Genomic DNA, 20,247 nt, shown 5'->3' with positions numbered 1-20,247 from the left:
AAGGCACTCTGAGCTGCGTAGTTTCAGCCACCCACTAGCTAGGTCCACCAGACGCTCTTTTTTTCAGGGACAGCAGAGAGCTGGACTGTAATAATGAAGCCAAACCTTTACCAATGGATGGTTTGAGTTTCCAGTCACACCAGTTAAGGGTCCCACACCTGTCTTCCTGGTGCTTCCCATCTTTCACTGCATGTGCAGCACAGGGTATGACAGCTTGTAAGGGTAGGTAAGGGCAAGCTGCATAAAGTACCTGGGGAGAATGAAGGTGGGCTGAACAGAATATGACAGATAGGTGTCATACACGAAAGCCTCCAGCACAGTGAAGGCTATCCTGAGGCATCACCAGAGAGGGGAATTTTAAGGGAAAGTTTGGGGTTTTCATATCTGTTGCCTGCCTTGGCATCAATGTCCACTCTGACAAGAGGACTTTTGCTGGTTGGTCTGAGCTTCCCTCAGCAGGACTCCATCCCTGGGTGAGCTGTAACTCCAACATGCTGCTTCTCTTTTGGAGTCAGGAACAAACCAGTGGCTGACCTGCCTGGAGGATGGTCTCTGGTCACTCCCTGAAGCCTACTGCAAGCTGGAGTGTGATGCGCCTCCTGCGGTGGCCAATGCCAAGCTCCTGGTCCCACGGTGCTTGCAGGGGAACCATGACGTGGGCTCGGTCTGTCGCTACAAGTGCAAGCCTGGATACCATGTGGCTGAGAATGCAGCAGGAAAGCCTAAGAAGTAAGTCTGTGGTGGGTCTGTTATCACCGTTTCCTTCCTCCTCTTCTCCCAGTGTGAACAAGGAGAGGTTGTAGTGTGCTGGCAGTCTTGAGGAGTTGGTGTGATAGGTACACAGAAGAGCAGCTTGCTCTGGTCATGCAGATTTCATGAAATACAAGAGGTATTCACCCTGGTTTAGGTGAAAGCAGGTGGAAGCAAGATCTAAACTGCTGTTGCACGTGTACTCTAAGTGCCTTAACCTAAAGCATCCGAATTTTCCAATGCACCTTGGTGAAAATCAAGCATGTACAGAAATGTTTTCAGACTCTCAGGTAATTGGATGGAGATGCAATGGAGATGCAAAACATGCTGGAAGATTCCTGGAGCTGCTGTCTTTCCTAAAAGCAATAAAGCATAGATCAAGGCACTAGCTGTAAGAATGAATGGCTGCCTTTTGTCAGGGTTAGCATTTTACCCCCTGCACATCTTGGCTAAATTTAATCTCAAGCATTGGCATTTCAGTTGGACAAGATTTTTCCCAATGCTTCAGGGAAGAATTCCTGGTGATTCGCTAGCCCTGCACTCAGCCAGTATCATGGCGCTGGGGGTAAAGTAGCATTCTGTCTGCGATGTCTCCAGCTGAAGTCCCCATTGAGTATGGTCACTAAAGATTTCCTGGCATTGACCAGGTCCTCCCCAGAGTCTTGATGGTAGCCCAGATCAGGTAATTATGTGCTAATTGTTTAATGCCCCCTTCCAGTTTTAATTGGATGCAGACTTCATCTCTACTTTGCTCTGGGGTAGGGTTGTTGTGCTCTGGGAAGCAGTTGCCAAATTTCTTGCCTTGTAATGAAGGAAGTGGTTTCTGTAAACAGCTCTTCACAGTGTTAGGAGCATTTCTTGGGCCAAGGGGAGCTGAGCAAATTATGGTTATAGCTACAATCACATGGACTGCTTTACAAACTGCAAAGCAGCTTGTGTGCCTGTGGCATTTCAGGCACTGGATGTGCGATCAGATCAATGCAGCTTGCAATGTTAGGCCATCTCAGTCATGCCGCAGCAACTGCTGGTAAAAAGGATGCCCTCTGGGAGTTCCCAGGGCTCCTCTGATGTGTGTGCAACTTCCCTATCTATGGGTCTGAACAGCCTGTGAGACAAGTCAAGGAAAACCATGCAATGTGGTTTACATTTTCATAGCAATGCATGTTGACATAGCATTTTCAAATTTGCTAGTATCATTGCTACTGATTTGTCTAACATCTTGGCAGAGTAATGATCCTGTTACAGTAAGCAAAAAAGCATCAATAGAAAATGCATTGCATTCTTATCATGCAGGTTAACTGCTATGTGAGTGGGCTGATTCAAAGCAAAAGCCTTTTGTTGAAAGTGTAAATGTCAGTGTACAGCCTTTTCCAGAGCTCTGCATATATACTCAGCATAAGTACAAACCCCTCGGCACGTGTAGGGAGTAGTAGCTACTAGCCAGTAAGCAGGCCAGTCAATTGCTGGATTGCTGGAAATCCTTCTGAATTTTCAGGCCTGGCAGGCAGAGGATGGGACCTGCTCGAGTAAGAGGTTGCTTTCTTTGTTCAGGCCAGTTTTGGAGAAAGCAAGTTGTTGAAGGTGATGGACAGCTCTGGAAGGAGCCAGCACTGGTGAGGTGCACATTCTGGATATGCTGGTGTGTAAGCGGGGTCTCTGCTGATAATTTGGACACCAGGTTTATGGGTCTTCTGAAATCTTTCTGCATTCTTTCTGGGTTCAGCAAACTGAGTTCTTGATCTATTGTCTCCCTGCTGTCCATCAACCCAGCAAGCACCAGCCTTATGAAAGGATTTAGTGCTGTGCAGGTGTTGATAGGCATAAGAAAGCAAGACTCTATGTGTACTATATTTTGCACAAATGATCCGTGGATACTGTCAGGCATGATCCGTGGCTAACACTGAAGATTGCACGCTAGCTAACTAGCTTAACCTTGGAAATAAATTCAGGCTCCCTTTCAATTATTCTAGCTCTAGGGCTCAGACCTTTTTAGAGGGGAATGACGGAGGGAGTGTATTCTAAGAATCTTGGTCATTGCCTTTGAGGGCTGCTTGTAGGCACCTTCCTCAGGGTTGGCTCTGGATCTTCTATAGACAGGGACAGTTAAGCTGTAGTATGAGCAAGCAGGAATTAAATCCAGTCAGGGCTCAACATCACCACTTGACTAGCTGCCTTTTTGATTAGCTTCCTGCAGTCTTTCTCTCTCATGCACTTTATAAAACACTGGACTGAAGGTCCAAGTCCTGGGGCTTTTTCTCCTCACTGGTAGGGCTGCAGTGCCCATCTTATGCAGGCCTGACCTATGGCTGGAATCCAGCTGTCTCTGTCCAAGCTGAGATGCTCTTGGACAGAGATGTTTGTGTGATTCCCTCACTTCTATTTTGTTAGTTGAATTTTAAAGCAGGGGCAGTAAGGATGCTTTAGGAGGCTCCTGCAATCTTAGTTGAAATTCATTTCCCATAGCATAAGTTCAAGAGAAAGGAGATGAAGAAATCCGTTGCCTCGGAGAAGATGCTTTTATCTATTAACCTGGGTGAGGGAAGGTCCTTCAGAAATCACTGCTTGTAAACAAGAGATCCTTGAGGAAATGTTGACTGTGTAATCAAGATCCTGTCAGAGGTTTGTTGCTTTTCTGCTGGCAGGATCATCTGACTGACAATGCTGACATGAAGGTTAAAGCTTCTTTGACTCTTCCTAAAGGAAATCCGATTTCAGCTTGGTTTCCAGCTGCCAAGCTATTTCATATCTAACCCCGAAACAATGGCAAAAAGGGGAACTCAATGTATGCATTTGTGCTCTGTTTCTGGGCAGCATCTGTCCAGTGGCAGCACCAAGCAACCCACCTGGATCATACAGAGAAATGAACTGTCAAGGAACAATGTTTGGCATTGTCCAAATCTGCAGCATTGAAAAGAGCTGGCCTGAAAGTCAGGGGGTCAGATACTTTGTGCAAATTAAGCATCACATCGCCCTCTCTGGTCCTTCCTGTTACTTCCGCCATGAAGGACCATCTGAAGCAGCTCACTAACACTAACAGAAATATCTAGGGCATCCTTTAGAGGAGAACTCTAATGCTGAGAGGATGCTTTCAGTTAGGGGACCAAAAAGGTCAGACCCTGCAGAGCGGTTGTTTCGCTTGCCCAATGTAGGATGATTCCCTGGAGAGATCTGGAGATCTCAAAGCTAACGTTGTGAGGGGTTGAGCCCCTTCTGCTAGCAAAGAATGAAGCAAAAACAACTGGCACCCAGGTCTTTTCAGGCAACTTTGAAAGTCTCAGCCTGCATTTTGACCAGAGACCAAGGCAGCACAGGCCCCTGATGAACTTCCATGGAGATGTCAGCCCCTCTGACTCCTCTCCCCATTTGAAGACTACAGAGACCATGAAAGAGTGAGAGGAGGCAGGAGAACATGGAGGAGAAAATGGACTAGGAGGAGTTAGCAACCAGAGGCTGGAAATCCATGAGAAAGGTGACAGTGGGCAAAGCAGGACAGCCATTGGAGTTCAGCAGGGCACCAGGCCACTAGCATTTGTGGTGAGTGCAAAGGTGTGGGGTGCTTGCTGCTCCTGCCCACTTCTGGCCCGTTTCAGATAAAAGGCAGACACCAGCACAGCTGAGAGAGCCAAACAGCCAGGTAAAGAACACACAGGCTGCCAAGTGGACTCCTGTGTCATTTCCACCCAGAAGTTCCCTGTTAAAGATTTACAGCCCAGGTTGCGCAGGCCATTTGGAGCACAGCATCAGAGGTCCTACAAGCTTTCTTTTCTTTCATATCGCTTTCTTTCAGTTTACTGCCAGATCTCCCTCCTTCCCTTCCTATTCATTTTGAACCTGTGAGTCTCCTGCCATGGGAGATGAGGCTTCAGGCTCATTTATCACCATTCCTGTACAGAGGACCTGGTCCCTGCAAACTGGCTGACCCATTATGTGGCTGGATGCCAGCCAGGCTCCTGTATGCTCAGCTTCTGGAGCCAGGTGAGCACTCATGCCTTCACATCAGATGCAGCCATAGCTGGCCTCGGACATCTCCCCTGTCTCCTCTATCCATTAGGCATCTGCTTGCCTGGTGGGAGAGGAAAGCTTTGACTCTGATTTTCCTGGCTTCCTTGTTAATCCTTGAGAAATGCTGCTACCCCAGATCAGAAGTTGAGGGGGTCTGGAAATTTTAAGTTGCTGTCAGGTTGTGTTTATATATATATAAATATATATATACATATATAAAACATATATATATATATGTATGTTTTTTAAATGGCTCTCCCTTCCCTTCTCCATGCCTGAATATAAACTGCTCACTTTGTACATGTGGCAGTGGTCCACACACCACCTTCTACCCTGGGGTCAGCCCAGGTTAGCCCTGTTTGAAGTTCCCCAACATGGATGCTAGTGGTGGGATGAGCCTCTAAAGCAAGGCGGTTTCTTCCCCCAGGTGTAGGGGGGTGCAGGCTGAGGAGAGGTGGGAGAGGCCATGCATGGCACTGGCCCCTGCTGGGGCCACTCCAGCACCACATCAAGACAAGGAGCCCTGGTGAAGATGATGGAGCTGCAAACCACAGCATGCACCTGTGCAAACTGCAACTCCCACAGCGTGTCCTCCCTGTGCTCAGCTTCTCCACCCAGGTTTTCATGTGGCTCCCGGGCAAAGGGCCTCTGATGTGATTTGGAGGAGCAACAGGGAGGTGCAGTGGCTGCATCACTTATATATAGTGTGGTGGCCAGTGGCAGAGTGAGAAGTAATGTGCGGCTGGGATGCTCCTGGTTTGTAAAGGAGTTTGCTCAGTGCTTGAGGTATTGCTGTTGCAGTGAGGCTTTGCACTGTCAGTTTGCTGCTACTGGCATCAGCTTAAGCCCCATTGATTTACCCCTTGCAAGTTGTACAGCAGGATCACACCCTGAATGCCAGAGGGGAAAATGCTGCTGGACTACCTGGACATGCAACACAGATCTACCCCTTGGCATGTGCCTTCACTTGCCTTTAAAGGTGGGCAAAGCAAAGCATTCAGACATGGGAAGATGCAAGGTGTGATGGGGATATCTTCAAAAGGCAGTGACCATTATCCCAGTGGAAAGGGCAAGCAATCACAAAAGTTAAATTAGGGATGGGCTAAAACCACAGAGGCCCACAATGGGATGCAGGGCTCCTCCTCTCCACCCTTCAGAAACAGTACATAGCTGCAGTTCCCTTCAGTCGACTCAGGGCTACTGCTCTAGGGGTGAGTGCAGCACCACTTGCTGGTCAGGTGCTTGTACCGTGGGCACACATGGCGTGGTCTGGTGGGAAGATGTGTGCAGAGCTCTGTGCCGGGGGACCTGTCATATCCCCTTCCTTGCCTGCCTCCGCATCACCCACTGGAGCCTGAATTCACCACAGCAGGAACCCACTGTCCACCACATAGAGTCTTCAGGAAAAACAGATCCCCGGTTTCTGAAGGGAGAAAGGCAACCTCCATGAGCTGCAAATACTTAAAAAGATGAGAATGTTTCAAAAATCTCTCGAATTTCCCTTCTAGGGGCTCCCAGTAGAGGTATGATGGGATGGTCAACGGCTCCTGCTCCAGGTCTGGTGGTGGTGTGAAGATGTGGTCCCCCCACCACTCTGGCCTGCGTGACCAACACTGTGTGTTGGGGGGCAGTTGGCTGGCCCTATGCAATGTTTTTGCTGCTCAGAACAAGGAGCTATTTAGTGTCTCCTACAGGGGTTTCTCCAACCCAGTTAAAACTCGTCCCCATACCTGTGACATGCTATAAACTTCACAGCTCGATGCCTGGAGCCCTGCCTTATGGCAGTGGTGGTGGGAGAGGGCAGGGGCAAGCAGCTGGAGCAGGCTGTCTAGCAGAGAAGGATGGGGATAGGGAGGAAAGTGTCATTAAAGGCAGAGCAATTAATGCTGAGGTAAAGCCCATCAGCACCACCAAAACCTGTGTGTCAAAGTCTGGGGTTGCGGTGACATGTCCTCTTCTGGGAGAGCAATCCCATCCAGCCTGATGCCTCATAGGGTTTTGATGCCTGGGTATAAAAGATGTGGTGTCTGTTGCTGCCAAGGACAGGAGACTAAAAACCTGCTGGGCTCTGCTCCTGCTCTTTTTCTTCCTTGCTTTTTCATAATTTTCTTGGCAAGTAGCTTGCGCCTGGGCTGTTTTAGCAGCAGAGAATGGTATTGGTCTGCAGGGATACGACAGACCCTCGTCAAGAGCAGGGTTGACAGAACTGGACGGATTGCAAAGAGGAGCCTCTGGATTACCTGAGTGCATGCCAGCAGGATTGACTGTTGGAGGCTTGCTCCTTCCATGCATAGCAAAGTATGTAGCTACTGGGGGTGAGACAAAGCAGCCCAGGACCCACAGAGGCTGTGGGGCAGATAGATGGTTTAGAGGCACCACAAGAGACGAGGAGCAGTGGGAAAGTGAGCAAGGAAAAAGCATCTGGTGTTCCTAAATCACTGCAATCTCCCCAGCAAGGAGAAAAGGTCCTGGCTGAGTGTGGGATTATCCCTTCTGTGTTTCCCCAGGAAGTTCCTGAAGGTCCAGTGTCTGGAGAGCGGGCAGTGGGAAGAGGGGCACTGCATCCCTGTGGTGTGTGAGCCACCCCCTCCTGTCTTCGAGGGCATGTACAACTGCACTCAGGGCTTTGAGCTGGACAGCCAGTGCGTCCTCAACTGCGAGCCGCAGGAGCAACAGGTGAGTGACTTGGGGGGCAGGCAGAGATCAGCCCCAGATCACCTGTGTGATGTGCTGTAGAACACCTAAAAGTGCTCTGTGCTGCAGAACACCTAAAAGAGCAGGGTTCCCTATGCCCTGCTGTGCAGAGGGGCCCCACGGCAGCTTGGCCATCCCTTGTACCTTCAAACAGCAGTTCCCTGCAAACCCAAAGCTTTTCTCACTGGATACCAGCCATGGCACAGAGTGCACCACCACCTGGGGATGATCTCCTGCTCTTCCAAAAACCAGTGGTCTTAAGCAAGCCTGCTTCTCTTGAGTGAAAAGGGTTGGGAAGCAAAAGTAGAGGATTTCCAAGGGGTCTGGGGCGCTGCCGTGAATCCATTCACCTGGGATGATGGGCGACCTTGCTGCAGCAGGCTTGCTAACCAAGGGGCTTACCTGGGGATGGAGGCTGCTGCCTGCCTGGCTCTGCCACCCGTATTTCTCATCCAACCTGCCGGAATGGTCTTGTCAGAAGTGCAGTTGATTCCCTCTGGTGGGATTCAGCAGCAGCTGGAAAACAATTTGCTTTCTCGTCAGTAATGCAAAGCACACGTAGGCTGGACCAGATTGCTGCAATCCAGCTGCCCTGGAGAACTTCCCTCTGGACTTCACTGGCGCTTGCATTTTATTCCCCTCAGAGCTGGGCAGTGGCCAGGCAGGGTGAGCCCTGCTGCTGCCGGTAGTAAAGCTGGCTGCTCTCCCTCTATTTTGCAGGTTCCCATCGTCTGCACCAAGGAGGGCTTATGGACAGATGAGTTCAAACTGTGCGAGAGCTTACGTGGCACCTGCCCACCACCCCCAGAGCTGAATTTTGTGGAATACAAGTGCGAGCAGGGGCATGGCATAGGTGAGGGCTGACAAAAGCTAAACCAAAACCCAAACTTCATGTTGGCTCAGCCCTCCCACAGAGCTGATGCTCACCATGACTCTTCTTCTTGTACCAATCCCCACTAGATCCATGAAAAATATCCTGTTTTCTTTTCCATCCGCTTTCTAAACATAGAGCCAGGGTTGGCTTTATTCTTGTGCACGAGCTGGTTGTAATCATGGGCAAGACTCAAAGCTAAAGCTGGCTCCAGTATAAGCATCTCTCCTTTTCAGAAGGAGCAGGGACTAATCTCTAGCCTTTTGTCCCGCTCAAGGTCTCTCTGCTTGCTACTGCTGCTGACATTTGCAGGGTTAATGTGGCAGGTCCCAGATAAAAGTCGCATCAGTTGTGTGTAGCAGATGAGGGACCACATCATCCGTTTTTTTCTCCAAGACTTGATCTCTTTGTGCTTTCAGGAAAAGCTGCAGTGCTCAGTCTGGCATCCTGCTGGACAGGACGCTTCAGCAGAGCAAGTATCATCCTGAAGGAAACACACCACTTCTCCGGGTCTGATCCAAACAGGCTGAGGAGAGTCCTAGGGCAGGGCCTACTGAGGCAGCTTTGGACAGACCTGATGTGAGGCTGGGCTTAGGGCTGGGATCCACCTAGTTTTCCAATGTGGTTCTTGCAGCTTGTTTTATCTTCCCGGGTCATAGGAAGGCAGTGGGAATCCAGCATGGTAAAAAGCTTTGAAAGAGGCTTCTTAACATTTCAATAAACATTCCATAGCCCCCCCGGACAGACTTATTTTCATGCTGGATCCCATGTCCTGCCATCAGGGCCTCAATCTGTCTGTTACCGTGTCTTCAATTTTCCTCTCATGGGAGAAGGAAACTGGCCACAACTCCTGTATATTCTTGCATAATTCTGGATTTGGAGAAGGAATTGTCACCCCAGGTTGGGAGGAAAAGGTTCTCCTCTATGTCCATCTCTACCCTGGTGGTAGGGAGCCTACACATACGGGTTTAGTGTCTCCCGGAAAAACATCATTGCCTTGTTCCTGAAGTCCTCAAGGCTTTCTGTCCTCCTGCAGGTGCTGTGTGCACACCCTCCTGTATCATACCTCCCAGCGACCCTGTCATACTGCCCGACAACGTAACTGCGGAGACGATGGATCACCGTCTGCAGCCCACCAGAGTCCAGGTAACCAGGCAGGTGGAGTTTGCTGGCAGCATAGAGGGGAGCCCCTCTCCTCTCTGTCTGATGGGTTTTGTCTGAAATTTCTGCCTTGTGTGAAGAAGGGTAAGGTTTGGAAAGACAAGCAGCGAAAGTGAGCTCTGAGTTTGCGGGGTCCAAGGAGCTGCCCAGGCTGCATGCTCTGGAGGTGTCTGCTGCTCCCCATAACCAGGTTTAGTGCCAGGGTCCTCCTCCCTCTCAGCATTTCTTTCTCCTCTTCTCTCCCCTGCAAATCCTACTGCACAGCCTCCTGCTCTCCCGTACCAAAGTTCAGCATAAGTTATCAGCTCCCAAGCCAGCTTTCAAGGAGTTGCAGGATACCACAATGAACAAAGTTAAGTGCAGGAATCCCACTGATTTTTCAGGGCATGCTGCATGTCTAAACATGCTAAGCTGCTGTGTGCGGGGATAGCAAAGCCTGCCCCTGCATGGTGTGAGCCTGGGTCCCCAGTTACCTGATAGCAAAGATGGAACCCCAGGCAGGCATCTCCCTGCCAGGGAGGAGGCAGGGCACTGTCAGCTGAAAGGTGTCTCTGGCTGCCAGGACCCACTGCCCGGCTGGTTGCCTCTGCTGCTGGAGCTGGGGAGCCTTTCCCTCCCCATCTCTTAGTCATTTTGTAGGCAAACCAGCTCAAATAACTCAAATAGTTTGGATCCTCCCGGCACAAATTTCCCAAAAAGCAGCTCTGCTGGGGTAATATTTCTTAAAATAAAATGAGATGCATAAGGAAGGAGGTGGAACAAAGAAAAGCAAACAATCTTCCCAGGAGCCAGCGCTCCCATCCAAACGCTTTCCCCTCCTCCTGGGAACCCGCAGGAGGCCCAGCATCGTGCCTGCGGATACTACTGTACATTGCTTTGAATCAGACCCACGACGAATCGCTGCCGGGGGCTGAGGACGCCTGGGGTGTGTGGGATGGTTAAGCACGAGCCTTGGAAGGAGTCCTCGCCTTTGAGGGATCGGATGGCTTGGTCTGTCAAGACAGCGGTGTTCGGCTTCCCTTTCGCCACGGCTGCGGGCTTTCGTGCAAGGGAGGCATTTTGTAGAGAGGAGGAGGAGGGAGAAGAGGTGTTATTTTAAGAAGCAGTGCTCCCCCGTGCCAGGAGCCCTCTCCCTGCGCTGTCTTGTTTTCCTCTCTGCCCTGGCTCCTGCCCCTGCTCCCCGCTTAGCTCCTCCAAGCCTCCAAAGAACTTGCTATTCCAGGGAGCTGCCAAGCTTCCAAGGTGATGGAGAGGATGGGGTGAACCATACTGGGATCTGCAGAGGCCACTCGTGGAGGGCATGGTCGTGTTCTCTTTTCAGCTCTGATTCGTTGAATCCTGCAGCTGAGCAGGTTTTTCCCTCTGCCCTTATTTCCCAGCCTGGAATATGAGTATACTAGTATGAGTATGCTAAAATGCCATTCAAGTTGCACAACAACCACATATGAAACACCCCAGTAGGGTTAGGTTGCAAACATCCTCTGGACTGATCAGGAATTGGCTAGCTCAGTCAGCAACCCCAGCCTTTGCCACATCTGACAGTAGGTCCCTCCAGGTCTGCCTTCCCTACGCTGGCTGTAGGTTGCCAGGACCTCATCCTGCACTAGCTCCATCACTCTCTCAATTGAACATGCAGCAGAAGGACCTGCTGCAGGTCTCCACATCTATCTACCACATTTGAGGATAGGGCAAGCAAAGCTGCCCTATCCTCAAATGTTATTCCAGCCAGGGATGCTGGAGCCGTTCTGCCTGCTGCTGCACATTTCAAATGGGAGGCTAGGAGAAAACACATGTGCCCCTCTGTGCAACTCCTGTGCTGTGAAGGGCATCCTAGGACACTTTCACAGGCTAGCCGTTGTTTTATGGAGCCTCAGATTTCAAAGTCTGCCTGAGCTTTAACAAGGAGGAAATTGCATGTGCGGTGGGGCTTTTCTTCCCCCCATATAATGAGTGCTCCCCACAAACCCCTGCTCAATGAGCAGAATGGTGAATTCCAGCGCAATGAAACCGAGCCCTTCACATCTTGCTTTTGTGTCCATTTGGCTGCAGCAACTGAGTTCATGTCTCGTAAATACCAGCAACAACCTCAGCCCTGCAAGTGAATGTGAGTCTGGTGTATCTGCTTCAGGCCAGGTCCAGGGAGGTGAGTCCTCCTGGGACCTGGTCTCAGAGCCTGAGCAGCAGTCAGTGAGCAAATTGATACAGACACTGAGTGATGATTAGCAGAACCTGCATCCTGTATGATTGAGAAGGTGGTGAATCCAGCATCACGCAAAGGGGTGATGCCAGGCATCAACCTGCCATGACCTTGAGTGGCTTCCTGCAAGCAGCAGCTTCTGGCCAAGTCAGATACTATGAGCTAGCCAAGCTCACTTCTCTGGTGGTCCCCACCACCTCTCTTTGTTCTCTCACGCTTGTGCATCTGTATACATCTACATATACATGCATGTCTGTCTAACATTTGCCTTAACAATGTATCCTGGTTTGTGGGTGAACGAAACAGGTTGCAAAGGGTTTCCTTGCAGGGCAGATGTGCATGGAGAGGGTCCTGAAGGTGCCACTGCTGTTCTGCACTGCAATGAGCAATGCAGTGTTGTGAGAAGCCCTCTGCCTCTAGAAAGCACTGGTGGCTGTTAGTCTTCCTCTGCCACCTCCCCTAACCACTCTTTTTTTCCCTCCTCAGCATATTGTGTGCACGGGAAGGCTGCGGTGGTATCCAGACCCCTCTGTCATTCACTGCATCCAGTCATGCGAGGTAAGTCCCCCCTGCCCACAACATGAGCTGCCTGCTCCTTGCAGTAGAATTCGTGGCAACATGAAGACTTGCTCCAGCACAAACCTGGATGGCTTTGACTTCATATTTGCTCCATATGAGCTGGGCCAGGGCTTGTTGGCTGACCAGAGAGGCCAGAGCAAGCATCTCTGGTCTCCTGTAGCCAGGGTGACACTGGGGAACGAAAGCTGCAGAATAACCTATTTCTTTCTCAGCCTGTAGCTTTTTGGCCAGGCTGGGAAGAATGTTCTAGCAAAAGGATTTCACTGGCAAGGGGTATCCCCAAAAAGCCTGTGCTGACTCCAAGCCTGAATATTTCCTTAACCAGAACTGCAGTTCTAGAGTAACACGGATCCAGAAAAGCCCTGTGTGACTCATGCGTCCAACCAAAACAACTAGGATTTCCAGCCTCGTACATGCAAAACAAACTGCTCCTGAAGAATCTGCAGACAAAGAATTCCTTGCAGAAATTGGTTAGCCACTCATTTCGCTTTGAATAATGACCAGGCAGGAGAAAATCATAGGCAGCCTGGAGTCAGTTCACAAAGGAAATTAAAAATAGGCAGTTTTTGTCAAGCACTACTTGTGAAAAAGGAGGGTATTTTGGAATGCTCTCTGCTGAAAATTTAGGATTTTTACCAAAAAGGAAAATGTAAATGAAGTTTGCGCACTAAAAATAGCTTTGGGTTTTGCTGATAATTTTTTAAATGGGCTCATTTTAATGCAAATGATTGCTTTTCCTCACTGATTCTGCCTAGCTCAGCTCTTTGTCAGCTGAAGGGTTGGGGAAAGTGTGATGGTGCAGGGGCACGTCCGCAGGAAGGAAACGTTAGCAGAAGGTGCAGCAGTTAGTTCCCAAAGTCAATGACTGTGTTGTGTGTGTCTACTACAAGGCATGGGCTGCAAGCATAAGGGAATGAGATACTGCGTGCTAGTGAGGTGTTTGATAGTAGAGAGCTTAGCAATGAATCCTGTGGCATTTTGGGAGCTCTAAATCCCATCTTTTAGCTCAGCTCTGGGGCAACAGGTTTGAATAGGATGGGCTTACATGAAAAAGGAGTCCAGATGGTTGTGGTGATCCTCTCTGTGCTCTCCTACTAGCAAGGGAGTAACTGCTCTTTGTGCTGTTTGAGTCCTTCCAAAATAGAAACAGATGGGGTGTGAGGTACTTCATCTTCCCTTCCTGTGCAGCTCAGGTGACAGAAAGTGGACACAGGCATGAGGATGCTCCCTTAGGCTCAGGTACACCAGACCAACCCTATCCTTTCCTCCTCGTGTACCTCACCTTGGGTCTGTGTCTTCAGCAAGAGATCCCATAAGGGATGGTGAAAACTGCCAGCTTATTTGTGTGCATGTGTGAGAGAGAGAGATAGGGACCAGCTACCTGAAGTCCCAGCATCTCGTAGGAACAGTCACTATTTCTTCACTGGCCACCACGCTCATGGCCAACATGACCTCTTTCTGCTCCTGAGTGCTTGTCATCCCCTTTTACTCTTGGAAAGCAAACCTAGACAGCATTCTTAGCATAAAAGAGGTTAAGCAAGCGAAAATCTTGCAGTGTCCTACCAAAAGGTGTAGAGTCCATGCTCTTCATCAAGTCTTGAAGACTTTTTAATGTGTTTTCTGCTTTCAATTAATCTTTCATCAGCAATGACTAAGCAGTACATACTCTTCCAGCTGAGGTCTCAACAAAGCCCTGCGCAGCTTCCTTGTACTGGAGATGCCTCTTTTGACAGGACCCAGGATTATATGTGCTATTTCTGCAGTTGCATCAGTCTGGCAGCTCAGAGATATCCTGAGGTCAGCAAGTACACCCAGATCAGATCTTTCTCTACCTCCTTTGTTTCCAACTGATGAGCTGCAAGCTAACAGCAGATGTTTTACCATAAGTACAAGAGCTTGCCCTTCAATTTTATACAAGTGAATGTCATCCTGTTTCTCTCTCTAGTCCTTCAGGTCATCTAACTATTTGTCAGATATCCTGATCTTCTCTGTGGAACAATCCCTTCTTCTTCATTAGCAGTTTCATCAGTGCAGGCCTATTGTTAAGGTCACAGTCACTCACTGTAATACTAATGAAGATTCATCCTCGGATAGTTTCTTTCACCCTGATGCTCTCCGTTTTGACACAGCTCTTTTCTGTTCTCCTCACTTCTCACGTACATGTCTTTGATTACTCATTTTGTTGGGTTTTCTTCTATGATGCTGCAGGTTGTTAAGGTTAGATTGTTAAGGCAGGCCTTCCTAGATAACTTTTTTTCACGTGTTTTATACTGATCATTGTCTTGCCATAAGGAGTAACTCTTATCAAACGTGTCTCATTCAAAGTACTTCTCTGGGAGGTGCTGCTCGGCACTGGGAAGAAGGGAGATGTTACCAAGTGTCCCATCCATCCTCCCTGTACATATTTGACCACAGAAAATGCCCTGAATGTTGTTTTCACCTCACCTCTCTGGCTTCCATCCTCATTCCTATACCTCTCCTGTCCCCATCCTTGTGACCAAAACCACTGCAATTCTCAGAGGCTGTTTAACTTGGGACTCAATCTCTTGCAGGATGTGAGGGCATCAGACAACAAGATTTGTGTAGAGATAGAATATAACCGGTAACCTGTCTGTGGTGCAGGGTGCTCCCACCCCCATCTCCTTTTCCTGTTCCTCCTTTCATTTACCTGCACAATGTCCTGCAGGGACAGAACACAGCCTCTGCTGGGTCTGATGTGGTTCAGCTTGACTTGCTATGTCCATGGGACTTCTTAGTCCCACATTCCCCCTCATTTCACAGTAATCCCTTACTGAAGAAAACCTCATTTAGGATCCCAGCCTACCTTCTGTACTGGGCAGTAAAGTGCTGTTCCAGTAGACTGCCCAGGTCACTTCAGGTGTGAGTCACCCCTTAGAGATGCCATTGCCTCTCCATGGAGTGCCAAGAGTGTGTTGGATGGGGAAGCTTTCTCATCTGGATGCTTCAGTTGGGGAGCAACCCTATGTAAGAGAAATCCAGGCCACCTGGCTGCTCGTACTGTCTCTCCCTGGTGGAGTCACCTCAGGCTGGGGCATGGGAGCAGTAGCCAAGACCCAACTTTCCCAGTCCCAGCTGGAGCCCTGCCTCATGTTGGAAAGTTCAGGTCACCATGCAATGGCATTAGAGGGATTCTCACTCATCTTTATTGTATGCTGGCAGCAGATCAGCCTGCCTGCTCATCCGTTGCTCCTCTCCCCACTTCCCTTCTCTTTCCATTAATCTGGTCATCCATCTGCCTTCTGGTCTCCCATTGTGCCTTGCCAAGTTCCCCATCGCCAGAGCAGGGAGGCACGTATTTCGGTAAGGGACCCTTCCAGGAGCCCATCAGGAATATGAGTTAGTGCCGAGTGCGCTTTGCCTCTCGAGGGCCAGTGGAACATCTCATCCCCTGCCATCAGTAGAAAAACAGATGGCAGCACTGCGGGAAGGAGCTTGGGGCTGGGTGGAGAGGGGAAGAGAGAAACCCCCCCTCCCTGGCTTGGTCTGGGAGGAGGTGCTCATGGTCCTGGTGTTCTCATCTGCTGTGTGTACTTGGGAGGTGTTTGCAACATCTGGGGTAGGTTCTTTTAAGCCATCACAAGGTAACCGCCTCTCAGCTATCCTCCTGTGCCAAAGAGCAAGTGAGGCTGTTGTCTTCAAAAGAGGATACAGCGTGTACAGAGATCCAGGTTGCTCCCTTGGACTATTTCCACCATGTTCCAAAATAGTCTATGTATGAGTGTGTCTGTTATAGCACATCTCCTAGTTTGTGCAGCTCACTAGCTCTGCATCCCTCTGTCTCCCATCACAGGGGCTCCTGTGGTTAACACTGTGGCTGTGGTTTAGGTGGAAAAGTTCACGTATGTTGTCATCAATTTTAATATTACTCACAGGATGGAGGAACTATCACTCTGCTGTTCAGATACACTCAGAGGAAGGCAGGGTGCTCTTGCAGTGGTCAGAGTGAATGTGGCCAGGCTTTGCTGGGGAGCAAATACATTTTGCAACATGATGACCTCACCTCCACCTCTAGCTCTGTTTCATTATTGTGTGGATATGCAAAGGGTTTATTGTAAGGGATTGAAGGCAGCATGCTTTGGACAGATCACTGGGAGGCAGAGCTTCATACTGGTATGGCTGGAGCTGAACAGGAGCTACTATACCTGTGGTCTGCCTCCACATACAGCAATTTCCTTCCTGCTGTGACTCAGTGTCTTCTCTGGTTGAGGTTGGCTTTGCTGTGCTTTGCTCTGAACAGCCCTGCCTGTGTGCTGAGGGAGCAAGCAGAGACTTTGGCTTGGGGTCTTATCCTCATGTCCTGGGTGAAGATGGGCCATACCAGAAAGCTGTTGTGAGCATGAGCTGCTGGGAATTTCTCAGGTCTTCCCCACATGAGGACAAGGTCTCGCTGCCCTTGTGTTAGCTGCTGGTCATGTTATCACAATCGTAAAACACTAATCTGTTCCCTGTTTTGTGGTTTTCCTGAGGTTTTCCATTTACAATGGAAATTACGAGATAGGGACTGAAGTGTGTTTGTGGTTGCAAGACGTTCTTGAATCTCGCAATCTAATAGGTAAGCAAGGACCCTGATGGGTCCTTCGCTCTTCCCAGCAGCATGCACAAAACGTTCGCTCGGCTTGTGTCCAGCATTTGTCAGCCAGAATTAACCCCTTTGAAGGCACATGCAATAGGGGGCATGGGAAGTCTTATCCAAATTCAGGGTCCTGCTGTGCTGTAATGTGACAGGAGACAGGGTGCAACTCTCCCCCTGGGCAAATCACTGCATCTGGGGTCCAGCTGCAGGCAGCTACCTCTGCTCCTCACCATTAATCGGGCTAGGGTGCCTTGATTGTCCCTCCTCCCAGACCCGGGGGTCTTTTGTACCATGACAAAGCTCAGCACAGGAAACCAGGCAGAAACATGGTGGGATGCTCCACTCTGGGAAAGAGATCTTCTGCTCTCCTGCGGCTTAAGACAATGGGGACTACAGGCACCCCAGCTTCTCCAAGGAGGCTGTCTAGAGCAACTAGGTATTACAGCATGGCCAGAATTCATTCACTCTCTTGTGATGCTCACATCATCACTTTCTCATCTCTTGTCCCTGTGAGAGCATTCCATGACATCTTTATCCACCTTCCACTCTTCCTCTGTCTGCTGTCTGGCTTTGAAAATGCAGAGAGGATCCTACTGGACGTGACTGCTGCTCTTGCAAGCAGGCAACAGGCAGTCCACATGATTGCTATTCCTTCAGGAGTCTCACCAATACCAAAGTTTAAAACCACTGTGATCCAGGGGACCAAACAGGACTGGGTTTGTTTCCAAACCGGACTGCCCTAGATTCTGGTACATTCCAGTTTGGGATAGCACATGTTGGCCTACACATCTCAAGTGGGTGCAGCACAGTTGGAAAAAACAATCAAAATTATTAAGGGGATGCCACAGCTGCCCTTCAAGGAGACCCTAAACCAGCTCTGGAGAACAGAAGATGGCTGAGGTTTGCCAAGTCACAGAGGTGCTAGGCAGGATGGATGCAGAATTGGGGAGCACTCACTGGGACTGGAAAGGGATTTGTTCCAGAGAGGTGAAGGAAAGTGCTTTGGACACAGTGAGTACTGTGCACTGTCTGTCTGCCACATGAGGCTGCAGGGATCAGTAGTAGTTTTAAGTTCAGAAAGGGATTAAACAAATCAGTGGACATCAGGGCCACAAACAGATACTGAAAGGACCAGGCAGGGCTATACCTTCCACCATGCTTAATGTAGCAAGTGCAAATGGTGGGGGAGTATGAGGAGCACGGGCTGCAGGCGGTGGTCACTTCTGGGTCAGACCTGGCCTCTGACTGGTGAAGGCAAAGCCCTTCATGCTGGATAGGTAGAAGGCAAGACCTCGCTACATACCTACTGAGTACATTTTCATGCTGCTCTTGGCATGAGCAGCACAGGCTGCTTAGCTTGGGTTGTATCCTTCCAGAGGATGAGCCCAAATAAATTTATTTCTCTTCCAAAAATCTCAGCTGAGGCATACTTCTCCTAAACTATGAGATCTTTGTCCCCTGAACGCAGTTAGAGTGTGATTATAGACACCTGGTTTTCTTAAAAGACAAAGCAGAGGGAAATTGATCGCACACCAGCATGGTGCAAGGACAGGGGACAGACACAGCTCTCCTGCCTACAGGGACAGGCTTAAAGAGCTTTGAAAGATGGGGGCCTTTTGGCATGGGTAGCATCCAGGCACATCAACAGTGGTGGTGGAGGCCCAAAAAGGTGGAGGCAGCCTCAGCTTCCTCAAGCCCCATTGTACAGGCTGGTCTGCACTTGGGATGCCCTGGCTGCTTCTCTGCCCTTTTCAGCTCAGGTGCCATCCTCCATCCCTATCCATGTCCCACTTCCCCCTCTCCTCGCGATCTTGGACATGCAGCTGGTGACACAGAGGGAGTGTCAAGCCACTGAAAGCTGAAATAAAAACCTATGAGTTGCTTCTGATAATAAACAAACATCCCCAAACATAGCCCAGCCAACTGTTCTTCCAACACGAATATTCATTCCCCTTCAGCTCCTTCATCCTTTGTACATTGTTTTTCTTTCTGTTTAAGATCTGTAACAAGAACTTGGCAGAAACCAGATACAAGTGGGTCAGGAGGCCCTTGTGGTTTTCAGGGCTTGTTTTCCATAACCCGTTCTATCCTGCAACATATTTTGCACAAATGGCTTGGCAGGAGATATAATCCATGCAGCAGGCGAGCTGCTGAGGGCAGGATTGCAGGCTGGTACTTATGGCATGGGAAGTCCTGGCTTCTCTCTTGCACGCAGCAGCATCCCTGTTAACGGTGAGCACTGGGACCCATCTCCAGGAATCGCCATGCTTGCCAGGAGCACTACTGACACATGACAACTTCCTCTGCTCCTCTTCACTTGTTCTTTCCTACTTCTGTTTCTCTGCTCCTGTTAGCACTGAGATCAGGGTGTAAAAAGGACAAAGCCTAGCATCCCACTGTGAATAAATCATGGACACAGATACTTCTATGGAAGTGATGCTGTGGTATTCATCTACACCAGCTTTCCAGCCCTTTCTTCAATTTTGCTTCCATGGACTGTGTCAAAGCCCTTCACAGATCATTGTCTGCTGCAACATGGGGTCCCTGAGGAGCAAGGCACAGAGCATACCAGGGATGAAGAGATGCATCCCCATTCAGTAGCCCTAAGGGCCACATACTTCTGCAGCAGAAGTGTGTCCAAGCTAAATCTTGTCTTGGGACACAGGAGCACTTTCACACACGAGGAAGGCAAGGACCTGCTCTCCTGGTATGGTCATCTACAGCATCATTCAGGCTGGAGACCAAGCAGGAATCTAACCTCTCTGCTCTCCATCCCCCTTCAGACACTATCCTGTCCAAACTCAATCCAGACTTATTCAAACAAGGCCCAGATGTTTGCAGGAAACCGATGTCCAAGGAACTCCCTTTGTCTAAGGAACACCTAGAGCTGCATACTGAGACTGCTGGGAGCTAGGCTTTTGCTTGCCTTGGGCATGGCAGTACAAGTGGTGGCACACAGGCTGAAACCAGACAGCAGGATGTTGCTTTCTCATCCATCACCTCTTCCTTGAAGCATTCCTTTGAGTAGATGGAGTACTTTCTCATGCAGCAAACCTCAGTTTCCTTAGGGCAGGCTGGGGAGGAGGATGTTGGAGCTGGAGCAGATGTTCCTGAAGACCTGAGATGTGATGAAAGCGGTCTGCATGCTGAGCTGACAAGCAAGCAGCTTGGGGACACCAGCAAGCTCAGAAACAATTTGCATTTCTTCATTTTGCTTTCTGGCCGTGTCTGAGGTGACAGGGCAGGTCTGTGATGTCTCCAGACAAGCCATCCTGCAGGTGTGTGTCTCCAAGGGATGGTTGCCTTGGTCCAAAAGGAGCAGAGGGACAGTTCAGGGGACAGAACCTGGGAGACACAGAAACAGTGGATGAAGCGTGAAGTCTGTAGTAATTTGTGTCT

The 20,247-nt window shown here is 49.6% G+C and overlaps 2 protein-coding genes across 2 annotated transcripts in view; one reads left to right on the top strand and one right to left on the bottom strand.

Annotated features, from left to right (window-relative positions):
- PAPPA2 (pappalysin 2) overlaps nt 1–20,247 on the top strand; it is an 88,093-nt gene that overhangs the window by 57,592 nt on the left and 10,254 nt on the right. Inside the window, exons 16-20 of the mRNA XM_065674115.1 lie at nt 516–729; nt 7,260–7,428; nt 8,167–8,299; nt 9,354–9,463; nt 12,162–12,233. Coding sequence (XP_065530187.1) covers nt 516–729; nt 7,260–7,428; nt 8,167–8,299; nt 9,354–9,463; nt 12,162–12,233 — 698 coding nt within the window. The remainder of the gene's footprint in view (nt 1–515; nt 730–7,259; nt 7,429–8,166; nt 8,300–9,353; nt 9,464–12,161; nt 12,234–20,247) is intronic.
- Nucleotides 7,894–20,247, bottom strand: part of ASTN1 (astrotactin 1) — a 221,150-nt gene continuing 208,796 nt past the window's right edge. The window contains exon 23 of the mRNA XM_065674121.1: nt 7,894–7,962. Within this exon, the coding sequence (XP_065530193.1) occupies nt 7,953–7,962 (10 nt within the window). The 3' untranslated portion in view covers nt 7,894–7,952. The remainder of the gene's footprint in view (nt 7,963–20,247) is intronic.

Source organism: Lathamus discolor, chromosome 3 (assembly GCF_037157495.1).
Source record: "Lathamus discolor isolate bLatDis1 chromosome 3, bLatDis1.hap1, whole genome shotgun sequence".
NCBI classification, from domain to species: Eukaryota; Metazoa; Chordata; class Aves; order Psittaciformes; family Psittacidae; genus Lathamus; species Lathamus discolor.
This window is presented reverse-complemented; position numbering and strand designations above follow the sequence as displayed.